The sequence below is a fragment of the Lotus japonicus genome, chromosome 5 (assembly GCF_012489685.1).
Source record: "Lotus japonicus ecotype B-129 chromosome 5, LjGifu_v1.2".
NCBI lineage: Eukaryota > Viridiplantae > Streptophyta > Magnoliopsida > Fabales > Fabaceae > Lotus > Lotus japonicus.
In genome coordinates this window covers 1,952,240-1,971,088 of record NC_080045.1, presented here as the reverse complement: position 1 = coordinate 1,971,088, position 18,849 = coordinate 1,952,240, and the positions used below count along the sequence as shown (strand labels likewise).

The 18,849-nt window shown below is 36.6% G+C and overlaps 4 protein-coding genes across 5 annotated transcripts; 2 read left to right on the top strand and 2 right to left on the bottom strand.

Moving 5' to 3' along the window:
* Positions 1-686: 686 nt before the first annotated feature.
* LOC130721533 (aldehyde oxidase GLOX1-like) lies at positions 687-4,034 on the top strand. Its single transcript, XM_057572334.1, has 2 exons — positions 687-1,758; positions 2,749-4,034. Exons 1-2 carry the CDS (start codon positions 1,042-1,044, stop codon positions 3,649-3,651), a joined length of 1,620 nt encoding a protein of 539 aa, XP_057428317.1. The 5' UTR covers positions 687-1,041; the 3' UTR covers positions 3,652-4,034.
* An 878-nt stretch (positions 4,035-4,912) lies between these two features.
* Positions 4,913-6,171, bottom strand: LOC130720717 (histone H3.3). Its single transcript, XM_057571403.1, has 4 exons — positions 6,001-6,171; positions 5,801-5,877; positions 5,626-5,716; positions 4,913-5,317 (listed from the first exon to the last, which is right to left on the bottom strand). The coding sequence occupies exons 1-4, from the start codon at positions 6,070-6,072 to the stop codon at positions 5,147-5,149; spliced, it is 411 nt and encodes a 136-aa protein (XP_057427386.1). The 5' UTR covers positions 6,073-6,171; the 3' UTR covers positions 4,913-5,146.
* A 2,683-nt stretch (positions 6,172-8,854) lies between these two features.
* LOC130720723 (sm-like protein LSM8) lies at positions 8,855-12,296 on the bottom strand. Its single transcript, XM_057571411.1, has 6 exons — positions 12,058-12,296; positions 11,184-11,270; positions 10,401-10,441; positions 10,212-10,286; positions 9,310-9,362; positions 8,855-9,207 (listed from the first exon to the last, which is right to left on the bottom strand). Exons 2-6 carry the CDS (start codon positions 11,218-11,220, stop codon positions 9,117-9,119), a joined length of 297 nt encoding a protein of 98 aa, XP_057427394.1. The 5' UTR covers positions 11,221-11,270; positions 12,058-12,296; the 3' UTR covers positions 8,855-9,116.
* A 2,379-nt stretch (positions 12,297-14,675) lies between these two features.
* On the top strand, positions 14,676-18,777 carry LOC130720939 (bZIP transcription factor 29-like). 2 transcript variants are annotated; one of them, XM_057571646.1, is made up of 5 exons: positions 14,676-14,893; positions 15,063-16,296; positions 16,399-16,531; positions 16,660-16,744; positions 18,185-18,777. In XM_057571646.1, the coding sequence occupies exons 2-5, from the start codon at positions 15,107-15,109 to the stop codon at positions 18,454-18,456; spliced, it is 1,680 nt and encodes a 559-aa protein (XP_057427629.1). In that variant the 5' UTR covers positions 14,676-14,893; positions 15,063-15,106; the 3' UTR covers positions 18,457-18,777. The 2 variants fall into 2 exon arrangements, with proteins under 2 accessions (XP_057427629.1, XP_057427628.1); XM_057571645.1 differs by having other exon boundaries at positions 15,054-16,296.
* Positions 18,778-18,849: the final 72 nt, after the last annotated feature.

Below are 18,849 nucleotides of genomic sequence, written 5' to 3'. Positions count from 1 at the left end.
GGGAGAGTCGTGTGATCCTATTAATATAGGTAGCGAAGAATTAGGAGGTCTAATAGTGATGTGAGAGACTAGTGACTTGGTCAGCACAACAACCTAACGATCTATCCCCCAATTGGAGTCAAGAAACCTTGATAATGACACTTTACGACCTTACCGTGTGTGTGGATATTGACTTCAATCTCCATGTCTCATCAGGGCTAGACCTATTTTATTTTAATGGCTAACCCAAGATCATAATGGTCCATGATAAAAGTTAAGAACATAAATTGAGTTATTTTTATTTAACACGTGTATTCTTTATCGGAGGTAATCATATTTGAGTTAGTGCATATTTTGAGGGGGTTAGATTTCTCATTAGGAAACATTTTTACTTTTGAATCCGATATATTCTGTAAAGAGAATTCAGTGTATGAGTAATGATACATACACACATCCACCTCTTTTTTGCTATTTCTCTCTCATCTACTAATCAAATCATTTATATCACATATTTACATTTTCCCTCATTAATTTCTTTTTGTCTCTTACTTCCTTCACACCACATTTTTAACATGTGAACACTCATTTCTGAAGTGTGAACAAAACATTATTCTATCTACATTAAATGTGAATGAACTAAAATTCTTGAGAAAAAAAACAGAGTTAAATGTTCTGGTTCTCCTCTCCCACAGAGTTGAAATGAATTCAACTGCTGGCCATATAAATTGAATGTAGATGTTATCTTATCCCTGTCCTATGCGTTCATCATCATCATCACTACTCTTGTTTGAAAGTGTGCAAGAAAGTCCTCATTTAAGACCCAAACTTATTACCCACATCGTTACTCTCACAAATCTCACGTATACGTAACAGATGGAGAAGAACCACTAAATCAACACAATCAATCACATTCGGATGAACTCAACTCAATTTATTGATTCTCCATCACCACCCTGTCACACCACTATATAAACCCAGTTATAAACCCCTAACACAGCACTCACAACACACAACAATTCACCATAACAACATAAACAATTCCATAGCAGAATCAAAGTTTCAATGACTACTTCTCTTCAGGTTTGGGTTATGTTTTTCCTTCTCCCCATTCTAACAGCGCCAACATTGTTGGTTGATGCTGCAGGTAAAGGGGAGTGGAAAGTTCTGCAGAAAAGCATAGGAATAGTAGCAATGCACATGCAGCTTCTCCACAACGACCGTGTCGTGATCTTTGACCGAACAGACTTCGGCCTCTCCAACCTCACCTTACCAGGCGGTCGGTGCCGCCGCAACGCGCAAGAATTGGTGGTGAAAACCGACTGCACCGCGCACTCAGTGGAATACGACGTGGCTGCCAATAAGTTCCGCGCACTATACGTCGAGACCGACGTGTGGTGCTCCTCCGGTTCGGTCACCCCTGAGGGGACCCTAGTCCAGACCGGCGGGTTCAACGACGGGGACCGGACGGTTCGGACGTACAGTCCGTGTGCTGATGCTGATTGTGACTGGAAGGAGACTGCCGGCGGGCTGGCTGAGAGGAGGTGGTATGCCAGCAACCACCAGCTGCCGGACGGGCGGCAGATAGTGGTCGGCGGGAGGAGGGCGTTTAGCTACGAGTTTAACCCGAAAGGCGATACCGGTGCGTTCAAGTTGCCGTTTCTTGGTCAGACCAATGATCCTGGGCAGGAGAATAACTTGTACCCGTTTGTTTTCCTGAATGTGGATGGGAATCTCTTCATCTTTGCCAACAACAGAGCTATCTTGCTTGACTATAAGAAGGTACTGGATACACTACTGTTCTGTTTTGTTTTTGCTTTTGTTTTGTTTCACTTTAATTTTCCTTTGAGCTTATGATAATGGGGACAATTCAAGCGGGGTGTATTCACAGTTTTTGAAGTGAAAAAAAAAGGTATTATGTGTGGTTGATGATAGATATGGGTTAGAAAAATGATAAGGAAAAAAAAATCAAACTCGTTCCATATCCACTTGTGGAAAGATAGAAATAAAAGAGAGAGGAGTTGGAGTCTTGGACAGATATGATGAGTGATAGTATGAAATAAGATGAAATATAAAATAAGATTAAAAAGGAAGAAAGAATAAAGTAGAAATGAGATGAAATATAAAATTCAATAAAGAATATACAAATATAAAGTAGTGGAGTGGGAAAAGATTAGAAAAACAAGAATATGGAGCTATTACATTTAATTGCAAGTCTGAATTCACATTGTTGTCTTTTATATTTAAAGAGACTGGATATACATTTGAAATATAAATTAAAAAAAAGAGTATTTAGGAAATACAATTGAAAATAAAAATTCCTCAGCCCTATGCCCCTATCCTTCTTTTCTAAACTACCGCTATCCTACTTTACTTTTGTTGTATTTAGGATAGTATTTAAACACATAAAGTAACATAGAGTGAGTTATCTTTGGTTTCACTTATTCTCTTAGGCCTAAGTGAAGTAAATATTTTGGTCTTAGCTTATATCCAAAATTCTACTATTCTATATATGTTTAGGTAGCTATAAATATAATAGCTAACACATAACATCATCTTTATAAGAGTATTTACCAAATGTTTTGCATTTTACATTTTATTTTACTCTAGCTAGTACTTTAAATATATACCAAAAACATTTAACAAAACTCACCAATATCTTGTGCTCCTAATGTCTCTTGTTCTAACATATCCATTACACCATTTTTATCTCACATTCTATTTATAAACTCATAATCTTTTTCTCATATTATAATTTATATTCAACCTCAGAATGCAGTGGTGAAAACTTACCCAACAATACCCGGTGGAGACCCAAGGAGTTACCCAAGCAGTGGTTCAGCAGTATTGTTACCACTGAAGAATCAAGAAGCAGAGGTTTTAATTTGTGGCGGTGCTCCAAAAGGCTCATATCTACGCGCCATAAAGAGCCAATTTGTCAACGCGTTGAACACCTGTGCCCGGATCCAAATAACCGACCCGAATCCAACATGGGCCATGGAAACCATGCCCGGAGCCAGAGTCATGGGCGACATGGTCATCCTCCCAAACGGTAACGTTTTGATCATCAACGGCGCAACTTCCGGCACCGCCGGGTGGGAATCCGGGCGCGACCCGGCTTTTAGTCCGGTTCTCTACAAACCCGATAGCCCAGCCGGGTCGAGATTCGAGGTTCAGAACCCGTCCAAAACGCCGCGAATGTACCACTCCACCGCCATTTTGCTCCGCGACGGAAGAGTCCTCGTCGCCGGTAGCAACCCCCATATCGGTTACAGCTTCGGGAACGTGGTTTTCCCGACGGAATTGAGCATGGAAGCGTTTTCTCCTTCGTATTTGGAAGCGGGTAACGCGAATCTGCGTCCGAGAGTGACTGCCCCTGCTTCTCAGAGCAAGGTCAAGTACGGTCAGAAGGTGAAGGTGCGGTTTCAGGTGAAGGCGGCGTTGGATGCTGTGTCGGTGACGATGTTGGCGCCGCCGTTTACCACGCACTCTTTCTCCATGAATCAGAGGATGTTGGTGCTGGGGACAGGGAAGGTGGGAAATGTTGGAGCAGGAACGTATGAAGTTGAGGTCACCATGCCTGGTTCCTCTGTTCTTGCACCAGCTGGTTTTTATCTACTGTTTGTGGTGCACAAAGAGATTCCCAGCGAGGGTGTTTGGATCCAGATACAGTGATTAATTATCCTCTGTTTATGTCTGGTAAACTGAACAACAAGATCACCATAAAATATATGGTTTAAGTTGTTGATTATATTTAATTATTGTTTACCACTGGAGTGTGTGTGTATCAAGTGGTACAGGAGAAATAAAAAGGGAAATGTGAAGTATGTATGAACATTTCTGAGTGAAAGAAATCAAGAATCACTTATTACTATTGTTTAATTTGATTGGTAAAGTGAACAAAGCCAATTGACTATTGTTGGCATTTTTTGTAGGAGAGATGGTGGATTGTAATTATTATTGTTGGTGTTTGAAGTACTTCCAGTCTTCCTCAGCTCTCTATTGTACTATTTTCCATATGTTTTAGATTCTTTGTTTGTCATCATGGTGCAGTTGTCAAGTAAATTGGTTACCAAAACATAATTTGATGCGATTGATTCCAACCAATAGCAAAATTTTAGCAACTTGTCAAGTAATACAAATTTCAGATGATCAGCATGAGAGAATAAGAGATAAAGACTCCATAAGCGCTGCGTTTGAAAAAACTAGTAAATAACTAGTCTATGGCCCAGTTTGGAAGAGCTTATTTGAGCTTATCTGACAGCATAAGCTCTTATGCCAGTGTTTGGGAGAGCTTATACAAACAGCTTATGGTCTGTCATAAGCTATTTTCAGCTTATTTTCATAAGCTACTCAGGATAGCTTATGAAAAACAACTTATGCTTATACACAACTTATTTTTAATTTATTTCAATAAATTTTTAAAAATAGCTTATGAATAAGCGCTTAATTAAGCTGTTTATCCAAACGGGACCTATGTCTATCTATAAGCTGTTCTGAGTTTTTCATAGGCTCATGAAAATTAGGTATTTTTGTTTGGAAGCGGCTAAAGATGTAGAGTTGGAAAGATCATCGCAATTTGGTCTAATCATTAAAATTCCATCAACACAACTCAATCATACAGAGAAAATAAAAGCAACAAAATTAAGAAACACCAATGCGATTGGGTGGATATCTACAATGTAGTTAACTAATTACATGGCATGACTTGCTCATACCAGCTTGAATGCCTTGGTTAACAATGATCCATGTTGGGTAGGGTAAAAAACAATCTGATAAACATGAACTTAACAACACTCAGACAGACGGCTATATTCACAAATAACCTAGATTAATTGCGATCCTTTCAATTAGTTGGATCTATTCCTCAGTAAATTGGATAAGACAAGAACAAAAATTGTAAAAACATGAATTGCTCAAACCAGAACAAGAAAAATTAAGAAACCATAATATCAATATATTCAATGTAACTTGTCAATAACAGAACAAACTTATACGATAAAACCCTAATTATTCAGATGCTTCTGAATACGAATACTAAAAGGGAGTATTGTCCAGAACTACTACACAAAATGTATAGGAAACTTGAACGCTACTGAAACCCTAAAAACATTGAGATGTATTGCAAAATAAACTAAAGATAAACTAAAATTATAATCCATTGGCCCCTCTAAGCACGTTCACCACGGATGCGGCGAGCCAGTTGAATGTCCTTGGGCATGATGGTCACCCTCTTAGCATGGATTGCGCACAGGTTGGTGTCCTCAAACAAACCCACAAGGTACGCCTCCGCAGCTTCCTGAAGAGCAAGAACAGCATGGCTCTGGAATCGCAAATCAGTCTGCACCACAATAACAAAAACCAAATCTCAGTCACAAAAACAAAAACAATCAATCAATAAAAACTGAACAAATTAGGGTTTTAAACACAACAATTGCCGCAATTTCAAGGATCAATTAATCAAAAACTGAACAAATTAGGGTTTTAATCACATCAATTAGTTTGAAATCCTGTGCAATTTCACGAATCAAGTAATCAAAAACAGAACAAATTAGGGTCTTAAACACAACAATTGCCTCGAAATCCAGTGCAATTTCAAATCAATTAATCAAAAACTGAACAAATTAGGGTTTTAAACACAAGAATTACCTTGAAATCCTGTGCGATTTCACGAACAAGACGCTGGAATGGAAGCTTGCGGATCAGAAGCTCAGTACTCTTCTGGTACTTACGGATCTCACTGAAATTGTAAACAAACAAGAAAATTCAATCCTCTGCAACAGAGAGAAAACGTGAAAGAATTTGGGGGAAAACGGTGAATTACCGAAGAGCAACAGTTCCAGGACGATAGCGATGAGGCTTCTTGACTCCACCGGTAGTAGGAGCAGATTTCCTCGCAGCCTGCAACGAAATCACAAGAAAAAACAGCATCAGAATCAAGAAACAACTTCCAATTCGGAAAATCGAAAGAGGAATCGACGAAACCCTAAAATTTGAATCTCGAAAATTGGAAGAAACCCTAACCTTGGTGGCGAGTTGCTTCCTGGGAGCCTTTCCTCCGGTGGATTTGCGAGCGGTTTGCTTGGTACGAGCCATGGATCACGATCAGAGAGAAGAAGCGGAGAAGATTGAGAGAGAGAGAGAATCTTGTTGTAACGGAAACTCGATTGGGAAGTGTGTGAGAGAGAGAAAGGGATTAGGGGTATTTATATGAGGGTTAAGGGTCGGTTTAATTGTGATGATAAGATCATATCGTGGACTTTGAAGACTTCAACGGTAAAAAGGATTAAATTAAATCCTAATCCGTGTGCTTCTTTTCTATTGGTTCTAGCTATTGGAGGTGCGGATTGCCAGCGTGGACTCCAAGTTTTGTGTTTCTTTCGTGACAAAAACTCGCTTGCGGTGTTTTTTTCTTCTTTTTTTTTTCGATTCAAAATTGGATTGGATTGTAGTATATCCTTTGAAACAAAAAAGTTATTCCATATTCCCATCTAATTTTTTTCATTTTTTCAACTTAATTTAAATCTTTTATTTAATTTTAACTAAGGCTAATCCAATATAAAAGGGTTTGGGTTACCTATCAATTATTTAACCTCATCTTATGTGGACCAATAATAAGGTTTAAGATAATGAGTTAGAAAATTTTCAGTTTTTTTACTTTATTTTTAAAAATAATCATGTTATCCACTAAGATAGGGTAAGTTACACAACCCTAATACTGATTAAAAAATATGATTATCCTAGGTGGACTAATAATTAAGACAAGTGAGTTAAAAATTGATGAGAAAAAAGATTGTGTCAAAAATAGAGAGAAAAAATAAATTCAGATTTGAACAAGCATAACAAGGCCCTCTTTGCAAATTCCTTGTTGAAGAAAAGCTTGGAGAAGTCACTTTCAAAATTCATGGAGATATTTAAGAAGCTTCAAATCAATTTTTGTACGAAGCTTTTGAACAAATAACTCGCCAAATTCATGAAGTAGATCTTATTTAAGAAAATGAGACATAGTAATGAGGATGACACTGTAGTGTTTAGTATAACATACGAATAACTTCACGTTAACAACACGAGTCTTTCTAATGCGTTTTGTTCTCACTCACATGCTTATTTAGAAAACTTTTCAGGAGGCCACCCATCCCAATATTTCTCCAAAGCAAACACACTAAACCTTAGAGTTTTTATGAGTTAGGCTTCTGAAAAAATATGCACCTTGTTGTTATGAGTAGTACCAATCAATCTTTTTATGTCGTCCTCAACTGTATGGTCTCATACCTATACAACCTCGAAATACCTCTTATTCGGGAGTAAGATTGGTTCATTCATTTCTCCATTCCCCTAGAAGTCTTGCTAGGAGCTGCTCTTTGTCTGTGCTTTTCCATTGCATCAGTGATCACTCCTCGTCCTCACCTATTTCGCGTGTCACATTTAGTGCCTTACTAAAAACATAGCTCCGACCCAAATTGAAGGATTCAAGAAGCTTCACCATATAGATAGAGATTGAGAAATTGCTAGCGAAAAAGACACTATATGACTTGGAGGATAACATCAACTTGACGCCCTTATCTATGTCCCAAAGGCTTGAGTTGGGGAATTGAGGCCAACAACGGTGACCCTTCAATTGACATATCATTCAATTGAGTGTCCTTACAAGATTACAAGATTGTGGAGGATGTGCTCATGAAAGTTGATAAGTGTGTATTCCTGGTGGAATTTGTTGTTCTTGACATTGAAGAGGATTTCAAGGTTCTCTTTGATGTTGGGAAAACTATTTTTAGCCATCGGGAGAGAATCGGTAGATGTTGAGCAATGTTTGATGTCATTGAGGGTGACCAACACGCGACCTTTTACATGTTTTAGACCGGGCGGTGTCTAGTCAAGGTTGGTGATGCATTATTAGTGGAAATTATTGATAAAATGAAAGGCAAGGGGATTTAAAGAATCTCCATGATAGATTTTGTTTGTGAAGATAGAGTGAAGAATGAAGAAAAAGATCCTCAATTTTAAAAAGATAACCTCATGAGCTTATTAGAGAGAGGAGAGTCTGGCAAGGAAGAGGCAAGAGGAAGAAAATTTTCAAAGAAGCTATAGCTACATTTTGATGAGAAAATTCCTACCCTTTCTAATTTGATTGATTTTGGCATATCTCCCAAAATGCAATTAAAACAATGATTGAACTACATCATGATGGGCATTTGGGATTAAACCAAGTTAGGATTTAAATTTGAGGAAGGTCTAACAATGAAAAGGATCCAATTGACGCAAAAGCACTTGCAAGCTTTACCAATTGGCATTTGCTCAGCTCAAATCAACTTTGGGCTCAATTGTACGGGTAACCGTGTTTGTCTGGGTTAAACCATTTTACCCCATCAAAGCTCCTGGTGAAAGCCCCATTTTGAGGATTGCTCAGGCCTGTGCACTCTCGTTCATAGCATATTTGAATCAATTTTTCTTTTTTCAGAATCAATTCTGACACCCTAAAATTGATTTTGCCTTAAGAATCAATTATAGATTACCAAACATGTAATTAGTGAGTAATAAGCATTGAGCAAAAAGTTCATTTTTGTTTACGTTTGTGGCTTTTAAAAACTGAAAGCTACCACCTCCAGAGTCTCATGAACAACTTTATGAGACCTATAAAGATGCCACAGACCCACGGTAGAGAAGATTGCACATATCAGACTAGCCAGATGAGGTGACTTTACTTCATGCTCAAAATTAATGCTTAACATGATTTCATAGTCTCTAAACCAATCTAGGCTAATATTGTACTGCAAAAATAATAAGACTATTGAAAAATACATGGTCCAGCACATTGGTGTATTAAGATTCTTTTGAACGGCAGCAAAAGAAGGTTTGCACTGTGACCAAGGTGAAGAAGTGAAGGTCCAAACCAGAATGTTACCAATACTAGCCAGCACCATCATAATGAACACTTGTTTAGCACAGTCCAGCACATAGTAAGCCATGATTTCCATGCAACATCAACAACCAACAGAATGAGAAATATTACTAATTGAGTATATTATGTTGTCAAAATATTCTTGCACATTCATTTCACCTCTTAATATCGTATATAATATTGTAATGCTCCAACCCTTTCCACCAAGCAATCATCTCCTAACAACTAACATAAGTTTACTTCAGTGGATGACAGGCTTCAACGGATGAGCTCTAAGCTTGGTCATATCAAGGCTCCTATCAAGATCCAAATCCAGTTCACCGACAACACTTCTGCAAAGTCCAAACAGAAACCAGCATGAGATGGGTTAGGGTGTGACAATAAGAGGTCTCGAGAATAGAGAAAAATTGTAAATATTCAAGAAACAGACATACATGTTGTCACCCCTAATGATGTATAAACCGAGAACTATTTGCTGGACGCCTTCCTGTCAATAGAAACAATAATGAGCGGACACAATGAAGAGAAGTAAAATGAGCAAGGCCAAAACATAACTTGCAAGAAAGGATCCCACAAATGAAACTTTAAAGAGAAAGTATACAATTAAGAAGAAGGGGAAGGTACAGGGAAATTAACAACCACATAAATTCGACATTGTCAAATACAGGAGATTCCACAAAATCATCACAGCCATATAATCTAGACAGTAGATGTGCAGTAATTACTTATGAAGCCATTACCCACAATTATTATTGGCAGCAAATCCATGATACAACATAAAGTAAACAGCTCCAAGAGACCAGGGCAAAAGGTTATGGCTTTAAAATTGTTGACAATATCTACAAAAGGCAAAGAATCTCTACATCCTAAAAAGACAAATCTTCAAGATTCATTTCTGACACAAACCTTGATTTTAGAAGCAAAGCAAGCTCAAGAAGTTATATATAATGTTGAATCATCGATTATGATCTTTGTGAATTTCTGAATTAGAAGATTTATATTACGAAAAAGGACATAAGCGTAAACAACTTGTAATTCAAGAGCGTAACATTTTCCCATACCAGGCATACTCAAGCTAAAATATTTGTTATTTTATAATTATAACTTGAAAAGCCAATTGAATGAGTAACTGACAATCAGACATCTTTTAGATATAGAAGCCAAGCATCAATATATTTGCTAAACTCTATTCTTCACTTTAAGCAGATATACCAAGACATGGCAATTATAATTTTTGGTACAGCAACGAGTTCAAAGTTAAATGTGCAAACATTTGTGATCTAAGTCATGGCTAATCAATTTTTAATGAATGCAGAGCACATGACATCATCCATACCTTGGTAGAAAAAACTCGTTCATGGGACTCATCAAGAATTATATTAGTTGCCTGGTCAAAGCCTTTTAGGACACCCTGAACAGAAAAAAATTGTAATAAGATTTAGAAGTTAAAACAATGTTGGAAAATTACAAAATAAATACTGTCAAGACTTAAGAGTCAATTTCATGCAGAGTATACAGGGCTTACCACTATATTTCGTCCATCATTTGTAATTACTGAAATTTGCTCTGCAAAATACTAAAAGCTTTAGGGAAAGTTAACATACATAATATAGTTTAAATCACAACTCAAGGAAAAACAATGCGATGAAGATCTACTATAAGCATAGTAAATAATAGAGTAAAACCCTGCATTATCCTACAAAAAATACCCCATATCCTTCATCAACTTAGTCCTTGGCAGATTAGTTCTATCAACTTAATCCCTTAAAATTCAAATCCCCAATAGGGTAGTCCCTCAATCAACTCTAGCCCATAGACGAATTACATTAACTATTTGAATGGAAGGGCTAAGATGTTAGGAGTTTGAACTTCAAGGATCAAATTAATAAAAACTAGTCTGCAAGTGACCAAATTGCTAAGCCATGCATCTTTCACAAACTAGAATAAATTTTTATACTTGATTATAAAACTGGAACATGACATATCTAGAGAAAGAGCTTTCTTTTTTCTGTGAGAGTAAGTCCGTAAGAGGAATGAATCCTAACATAACATACATGAGTGGTCGAGATTAGAATTTAGAAGTTATCTAGTGGTCACATGACTATTTAAACTAGTCAAAAGTCAAATGAATTTGTTTCAAATTTAACCATTCGTGATTAGATGAGTAGATCTAGTGACCCACATTTACTCTTTCCACACAAAATAAAATAAACCCACTCACTTGATACATCCGTGAAGTATGTGTGCGCACATGTGTGTATGTGTGTAGCATCAAATAAAAACAGAAAATAAAGTACAGATTGCTTACGATCGACAAGAGACTCAAGTCCAGGCCCAGTCGACATCTAGCCGAGTTAGTTATTGGCTGCTTTGGTTGTCAAACTTATAGTCACAGCTGCAAAAGGGTTCAGTATCAAATCAAAATATTAACTAAACAGGCAAAACTTGAACAAGAAATCGATATCATAAAAGAGCAGCAAATATTAGGATTCACGAAACCAATCAGGATTACACATTTACACTTGGTAGAGTTTTTACAAGTTTATGAATTGTGTCCGTACGTATAGTCGAGACATGTCAATAAAAGAAGGGGGAAAACATCATAATTAGACAATGAAAAATGCCATTGAAATTCGCAATGTTTACTGTTTGATATGATCTGATTCAGATGAAACAAGTGTCATTCCATATTCAACTAAGACAGATATAGTGAATAATGGAAATCACATAAAGAAGATGCTTAGACGCTGGACAAAATCGCTATGACGCTTTCATTAGTAAAAAAAATCATAGAGAATCAATTTTGTTGAAACCTTTTTCAACAAAACAAAATAAAACTATAATTTCATATATACAAGGTTGTCAAACTAGAGAATTTGCGTGAGTAGAGGTAGACCTGCAAAAAATATTTAAGAAAAATATAATATGGTAGAAGAAGCTCTCTGTTGCAACTTGAGATATTCTACTATCCTAATGTTCTGTTGAAATCATCATTATATGCCCACTCATGAAAATCATATTTTGAAATGAAGAATTTATCTACCCTAACAGTAACTAATATGCTATGAGAGTACAAGAAAAAAATCATAAAAGAAGAACAAATTCAAATTGGAACTAGAAAACACTGTTTTGTTCTAATTGAAATCAGAATTCAGAGGCAAATAAGTCAGTACAGAACTCACTTCACGCAGCTGGAAGGAGAGAAGTGTCGTCGGAGAAGGTAACTGTCGCCGGAGAGAGTATGATACCTTCTTCGGACTGCAGTAGCTCGCCGGAGCGTCGAGGGACGTTGGTCGAGGAAGGGTGCTGAGTTCAAATGGGTGTTTTAGAATGGGATGTTGTCCGTTCAAAGCAAACAAACCCTAATACCCCAAAACACCGTCGTTTCTTCTAAGATTTTGGCCAGCCTGCTCTTTGTTTGTTTGAGGGTAAAAAGAGAGGAAATAAAAAGGCGGAGAGAATTAGAGGGGAGATATTAGATAAGAAGAAAAACAAGGAAAAGTAAGAAATGTAATGAGTGATGTGATTGCAAGATAAATGAGATATAGATTAAAAAAATTGAATGTATAAATGAAGTCGATGTAAGAGACATTCAATATGAGTTGAAACCCATGAGCCTACTAAAAATAGGGACAATTCGGCGGGTAATTAGCTAATTATTTCTAATTTAGATATAAGGTCAATTTTAAAAAATAAAAATATTAATAATCATACATCTAATTACTAATTTTAAATATAGATGCTAACCCACAATTTTACCAAGAGTTCGAAGTTGGTCAAAGGTAAAAATATGGATTTGAATCTCAGGGTTAAATAAATTGTTCAGACCTAATGCCTAATAACTTTGGTCGAAAAGATGACAAAGCCATTAAGAGGTTAGTTTTGGCCAAGTTACCAAAGAATAGTTCTCAACTTAAAATAGAGCAGGATTTTTAAGTCGAAGTTGATTCAAAAGACTTAGTAAAATTTTAAGTTATTTTCACTTGAAACTCGAGGCAGTTAAAGAGTTAAGTTTTTAAGACAAGTTCAAGCGTAACCACGTCCGAAAGAGGAGTTAGAAGAAGTCACCTACTGGATACACATACGACTTGTGCTTCTAATTAGTTTATGTCAAAGGACACGTGTAGGACTTAGATTATTTAGACGCCCATCTCCTTATAAACTCCCCCTCTTACCATGACTTCTCTGATGTGAGACTTGACTCTAACACTTGATTCCAACCGTTTTCACTGAAAGAACACAAAACTACAAAAGGACTTAAATCCAATCCCCAAATATCTTCGTGGATTCTCATTTATTTACCCAAAATTAGAGTAAACAATAGACTAATTCTAACAACAAAACAACATTAAAATTAATATACTAATTTCTTTTTGAAAGTATAAACTTAGAAAAATCATTATGTGCTTTTATTGTTTACTAGTATTGAACCCATGTCAATCATGACTAATATATAAAAGATACGAAATTATAGTAAAAAGATGAATTGAACATAATGTACGTCATAAAAATTATTAAGTTTTAATCAAATATCAGTAAAAACTTATGTGTAAACTATATTCGCTGATGTTGAATTTGCATTTCATTCAAAATTGAATAGTTTGTCGAAATTTCAAAATAGTTTAAAGCACGAAATTACATAATTGCTAAAAAAATATGATGAACAAGAAAATAATATTGACATCGATTTCAGACTATTCAATTTTGAATATTAGACTTATCACAATTGTTCTCAAACAATTTTCACTATTGTTTGTGATGTATATTTAGCTCATTAATTGACAATAAAATGTTAAAGAAATGAAATTTGACATTGTCTTAATTTATAAATACGATAAAATGATGTCAGGAAACTTAATAATTATGATGAGCAAATTATAAAACCAAATTTATAAGTTTTTATCGTAACTAAAGTCGTGTTTCTACATCTGGTTGGAAAGTGTCATAGGTTTTCAACTAAGAAAAGATGTCTTTTGGCGTCCAATTTGTCTATCTGTTTTGGCTTAACATTCTTGTGCTCCAAGACTTCTTCCTTCCTTGTAATTAAAATCAATAATTTTGTAATTGTTCTAATTCAGCAACACCAATGATTCATAGACCATCAAATAGTGCAGACATTTTCAGGCACTGTTTTTTTGTCTCTATATCTCTCTTTTCTAATCAACATCACATCATATATCACACTTATCCATTATCTTTCATTTTTCTATCTCTTTAGTAGTCTACACCATTTAGGTGGACACCAATCTTTATTTGTTCCAATTTGTTATCATTATTTTTTACTTAGCTGACCCTACAACTAAACCATTCATTATTTTTGAAAATCATATATGAAGACGTTTTAGCAGTAGCAGACGCGTGACGTGTAGAGACGCGTTAATTACCTGCCACTGTGAAACCAAATTGTCCAAGATTGACTTCTTGAGGGGCGTTTGCCGGTTAGTATTATAATTAAGATTTGGAATCAATTATATCATATTATAATCATATGTAACGTGAATGAATAATATTATCCCTTAATTCCTTTATTTCTATATATAAATCATGAAAACAATTTAAAGTTAATCATTTTCTGAAAGAAAGTTAATTATTATTTCAAATTAGAAGACTAGAAGCTAAGTAAAATAAAACAAAATAGAATGAAGTTATTATTAGCCAATTTTATTAGCTGATAAAAAGAATAGAACACGAGGCGGAAATACAGGAAAGGAAACAATATCCGCGCCCCAATGAAGTTGACACGTAAAACAAAAGCCCATTTTTTCTTATACTATTTCATTTCATTATCACATAAGAAAAAGAAAGAACAAACAATTTACTTAACAACACACACAATCTCAATTCTCAAACACAACCACATCGTCATCTCCAAACAAATTTCAACACTCTTCAACTGCTCCTCTTTCTTCCTCTCCTCCATCATCACCGTTCGATTATTCCCCTTCAGCTTCAACTTCAAGTTTCAATAGGGTTTTTCCCTTTTCACTTTTCAGTCACCTCACAACTCACTATGACCAGGTACATAATAACCCTACTGTGTTTAGTGGAATCTTTCTTTCATCAATTATTTACTTGCAACTAATTTAATTAATTCAATCAATGTCATCATGATTTCAAGGTTTAATTTCTTCATGTTTATTTTCCAATTCATTTGTACTGTTTATTGATTGATTGATAGGTGTTATAGGTAGAAGAAACTAGAAAACAAGGTTTGTGAGTGACTACTAGTGAATGGAAGGTTCTGATCAATTTGGTGTTCAACGAAATAGTTATGTATTGGGTTCAATTCCTAGACCCACAAACCGATTGAGTGCTATTCCTATGCCTAACAATCAAATGGGTTATCCTCCTGAGAATCACAAACCCTCTGGGATACCACCTTCTCACCCTAATACCAATTCCTCACCCTCATCTCCTTATCCTCAATTTATGAACCCTCAATTCAATTCTGGTCCCCAGAGGTTGAGTTCTCCCAATTTGAGTCCAGGGTCATCCTCATCATCCCATTCTAGGTCTTTGTCCCAACCCTCTTTTTTCTCCCTAGATTCCTTGCCCCCATTGAGCCCTTCACCTTATAGAGAGCCCTCACCAGATGTGTCTATGGAGGAAAGCTTGGCTACCTCTCATGCCCCTTTGCCGAACCGCGGTCACGCGGTTCAGCTTGGCCAGTGTCTTCCCCCGCGTAAAGGACACAGGCGCTCTAGCAGTGATTCCCCTTTAGGAATCTCGGATTATGTTCAGTCTGTACCTCAGTTTTTCCCTCCTGGGATTTGGAGTGATCACCGCAATTCAACTTCTAGAGGAGAAAACTTAAACTCTCGTTCTGAGAAGCCAATTCAGTTGGTGTTGAAGGCGCCGAGTAATGATTCGGGTAATGGATTTAGTGGTGGTGCTATGGATGGGAAGAAAAAGGATGATGACCTGGATGATTTGTTTAGCGCATACATGAATTTGGACAACATTCAGAATATGAGCTTTTCTGGTGTCGAAGATAAGGATTTGGATAGCAGGACTAGTGGTTCTAAGACTGTTGAAAGCAGCGACAATGAAGTTGACAGTCATGCTAATGGAAAAGCAACCGCTGCTCGTGCTCTGGGGGCGAGTTCGAGCTGTTCAGAAGAGAGGAGGGAAGGAATCAAGAGGAGTTCTAATGGAGATATGGCACCCGGTGTCCGGCATCGGAGAAGTTTTTCGTTGGACAGTTCCATAGGGAAATTTCATCTTGAAGATGAATCACCTAAGCTTCCTCCTTTGCAAAATCTAGTTGGTCAGCTTTCACCTAGTAATTCAATAGATGGTAAAACATCAGGCATCGGCGTGGAGTTTGGAAATGGTGAATTCAGCTCAGACGAGCTAAAGAAAATAATGGAAAACGATAAACTTGCAGAAATTGCCACGTCTGATCCCAAGCGTGCAAAAAGGTAATGTTTTTCTTCTCCTTTTCTATCTTTCTGTATCTTTCTTAATGACAATAAAAATGTAATGCTATGGTAATCAATCATATCTGTTAAATACTCGTCTAGGATTTTGGCTAATCGTCTATCAGCTGCTCGCTCAAAGGAGCGGAAGACACGTTACATTTCTGAATTGGAGCACAAGGTCCAAACTCTTCAGACAGAGACGACCACACTGTCCACTCAGTTTACCAAATTACAGGTGCACCTCTTCTGGGTTGAGCTGATTTTCCCTTTCTTCAGTCTTTGAATTATATTTTATTGTCACGAATCATGTTTGCTATTATTAATTCACTCATCTCTCCCTTTTTTATCTGTTCTTGTCTCCAGATGGATCATATCGAGCTTAAAAATGAAAATAAGGAGTACAAGTTGAGGCTTCAATCCTTGGAACAGCAGTCTCAACTGAAAGATGGTATGTAAATACATTATCCTTCTACCTTATGTATTAGTTAGCTCAAATCTGTTTTAACTTTCAACCCTGTTAAGTGTGAAATATTTATTTGAAGCAGATAACCGTGTCATTTTTGTATAAAAACCTGTATATATGATCATATGATCATGTTCAATAATCAATTTCAATGATGTCTGATTTTCTGTCTGTAAATAGGTTTTATGTGTACTAACAATATTTAACTTATGACAATTTATGTGTCTGTAAAGATTCAAATTTTTGGTGGTTCGCAAATCTGTGATTGGTCCATGTTAATTAACAATATTAGTGACTTTTTATCCAATTGTGTTCTATGATATCTCTGCAAGGCTGCTCTTTCCGAATCTTCCTACTTGATTGATGGATTTGATTTCATCTTGCCAAATGGTTACAAATGCGGAACCTGAGTCTATTTTGCACTAGTGCTGTCTTTTACTGAAACTCTTGTTTGCATGTTATAGCCTCTTTAAAACTGCATATAAGAAATGCTTGAACGTAATATGGCTTCAGAGTGTAGACTATAGTCTTATATTGTCCTAACTTTTCCTCCACAAAAGACGTGGTTACTTTACTGTTCTTAATTCCCAAATAGATATGTATATATATAAGAGAAAGCAAGACTAGGGATACCAGGGGGCTCTGGGAGTAAAGATTCAAATTGTCATGTATCAAGATAGTCTGGAACTTATAACAACCCCACACACTTAGCCAGTTAGCCTAACTGATCACACCTCAGAGGAGGTAGTGAGTCATGATCCCCTGCTCCTCGCCTAGCTCTTCTAACATACACCTTCTTAGTAAGAGGATGATTCCTTACCCAAAAGTTCCTTTTTCTTGTACATGGGAAAAAATACTATGGCCTTTTTTTTCAGAAAATAATTTGTTTGATGTTTTGATCTTTAATTGAGAATAGACAAAAACTTAAGTTGACCATTATGACCACAAAACTCTTATTTGCCTCCAAGCCTTCATCAGCAATGTGTTCATTTCTTGATTTCATTATTGATGTAATTATAGACTGTAAACTTGCATCTCCAAAAGGGATTTGGCTCCTTTAAAGTGAGGGAATCCATTTAGAGGGTAAAGCAAGTCATTACAACCGTTGATGGAGATTGTGATTATAAACTTGCATTTCTATAACTGTGGTGTTATTTAAATCTCAACTATTGATTTCTCAATCAACGGTGGTGATGACTTTACTTTACCCTGTAAAGTGACTGACTCACTTTAGAGGAGCTAAATACCTGTCCAAGACACTGGCAATATATAGTTTTAGCAGCTTGAATTGTTTATTACATATCTTCATTTCACCCTTTCCCTTTCTTCAAAAGCACTGTACTTCCTAGATTTTATGCTAGAGATGAATATTTTCACCTGACCAAATATTTAGCTGAGTAATCATTTGTGTCCTTACTTTGGCAGCTCTGAATGAGACTCTGGATGCTGAGGTCCGGCGATTAAGGCGTACTGTTGCAGAAGTCGGTGGAGAGAACCTCCTCTCGAGTCTGATGGGTGAACAGCGCGCCATTAACCAGCAAATGGTCCATTTACAGCATCAGCCGCAGGGCCAGCAGAGGCATTTACAACTGCAAAACAGCCATTCTCAGGAAGAGAGACAGACTCAATCACAGCAGATTCAGCACAACAATGAATTCCAGTCCCAGCGCCAGAATGGCAAAGCTACTGCCTACTGATCGCAGTGAATCATATGTAAGCAATTGATGATAGCTGGCAGCTCTTGATTCAAACTTCACATAAAATAATTTTTTGTAATGCAGCTGATGGGCTTATAAATTAGTCGTGTATATGAGCACTGAAACACCATTAGTGCATGTTTGGAAATTCTTGTACAATTGACTCTAAGTCAACACCAATTATGGGGAGAAGCTTTTGGGAGTAGCTTCTATGTGTCAAAACTGATTTTGAGGAAAGAGAAACCGATCCAAAGATGCTATAAGTTTGCTTATGTAGGTCTGTACATTATCTTTATGTTATGTTTTCCCCTCATTGTTTCATATCACAGTTCGAAACATTTTTTCATGTTAATTGACCTTGATACCTTTTAGTAGAATTTATTTGGGCTTATC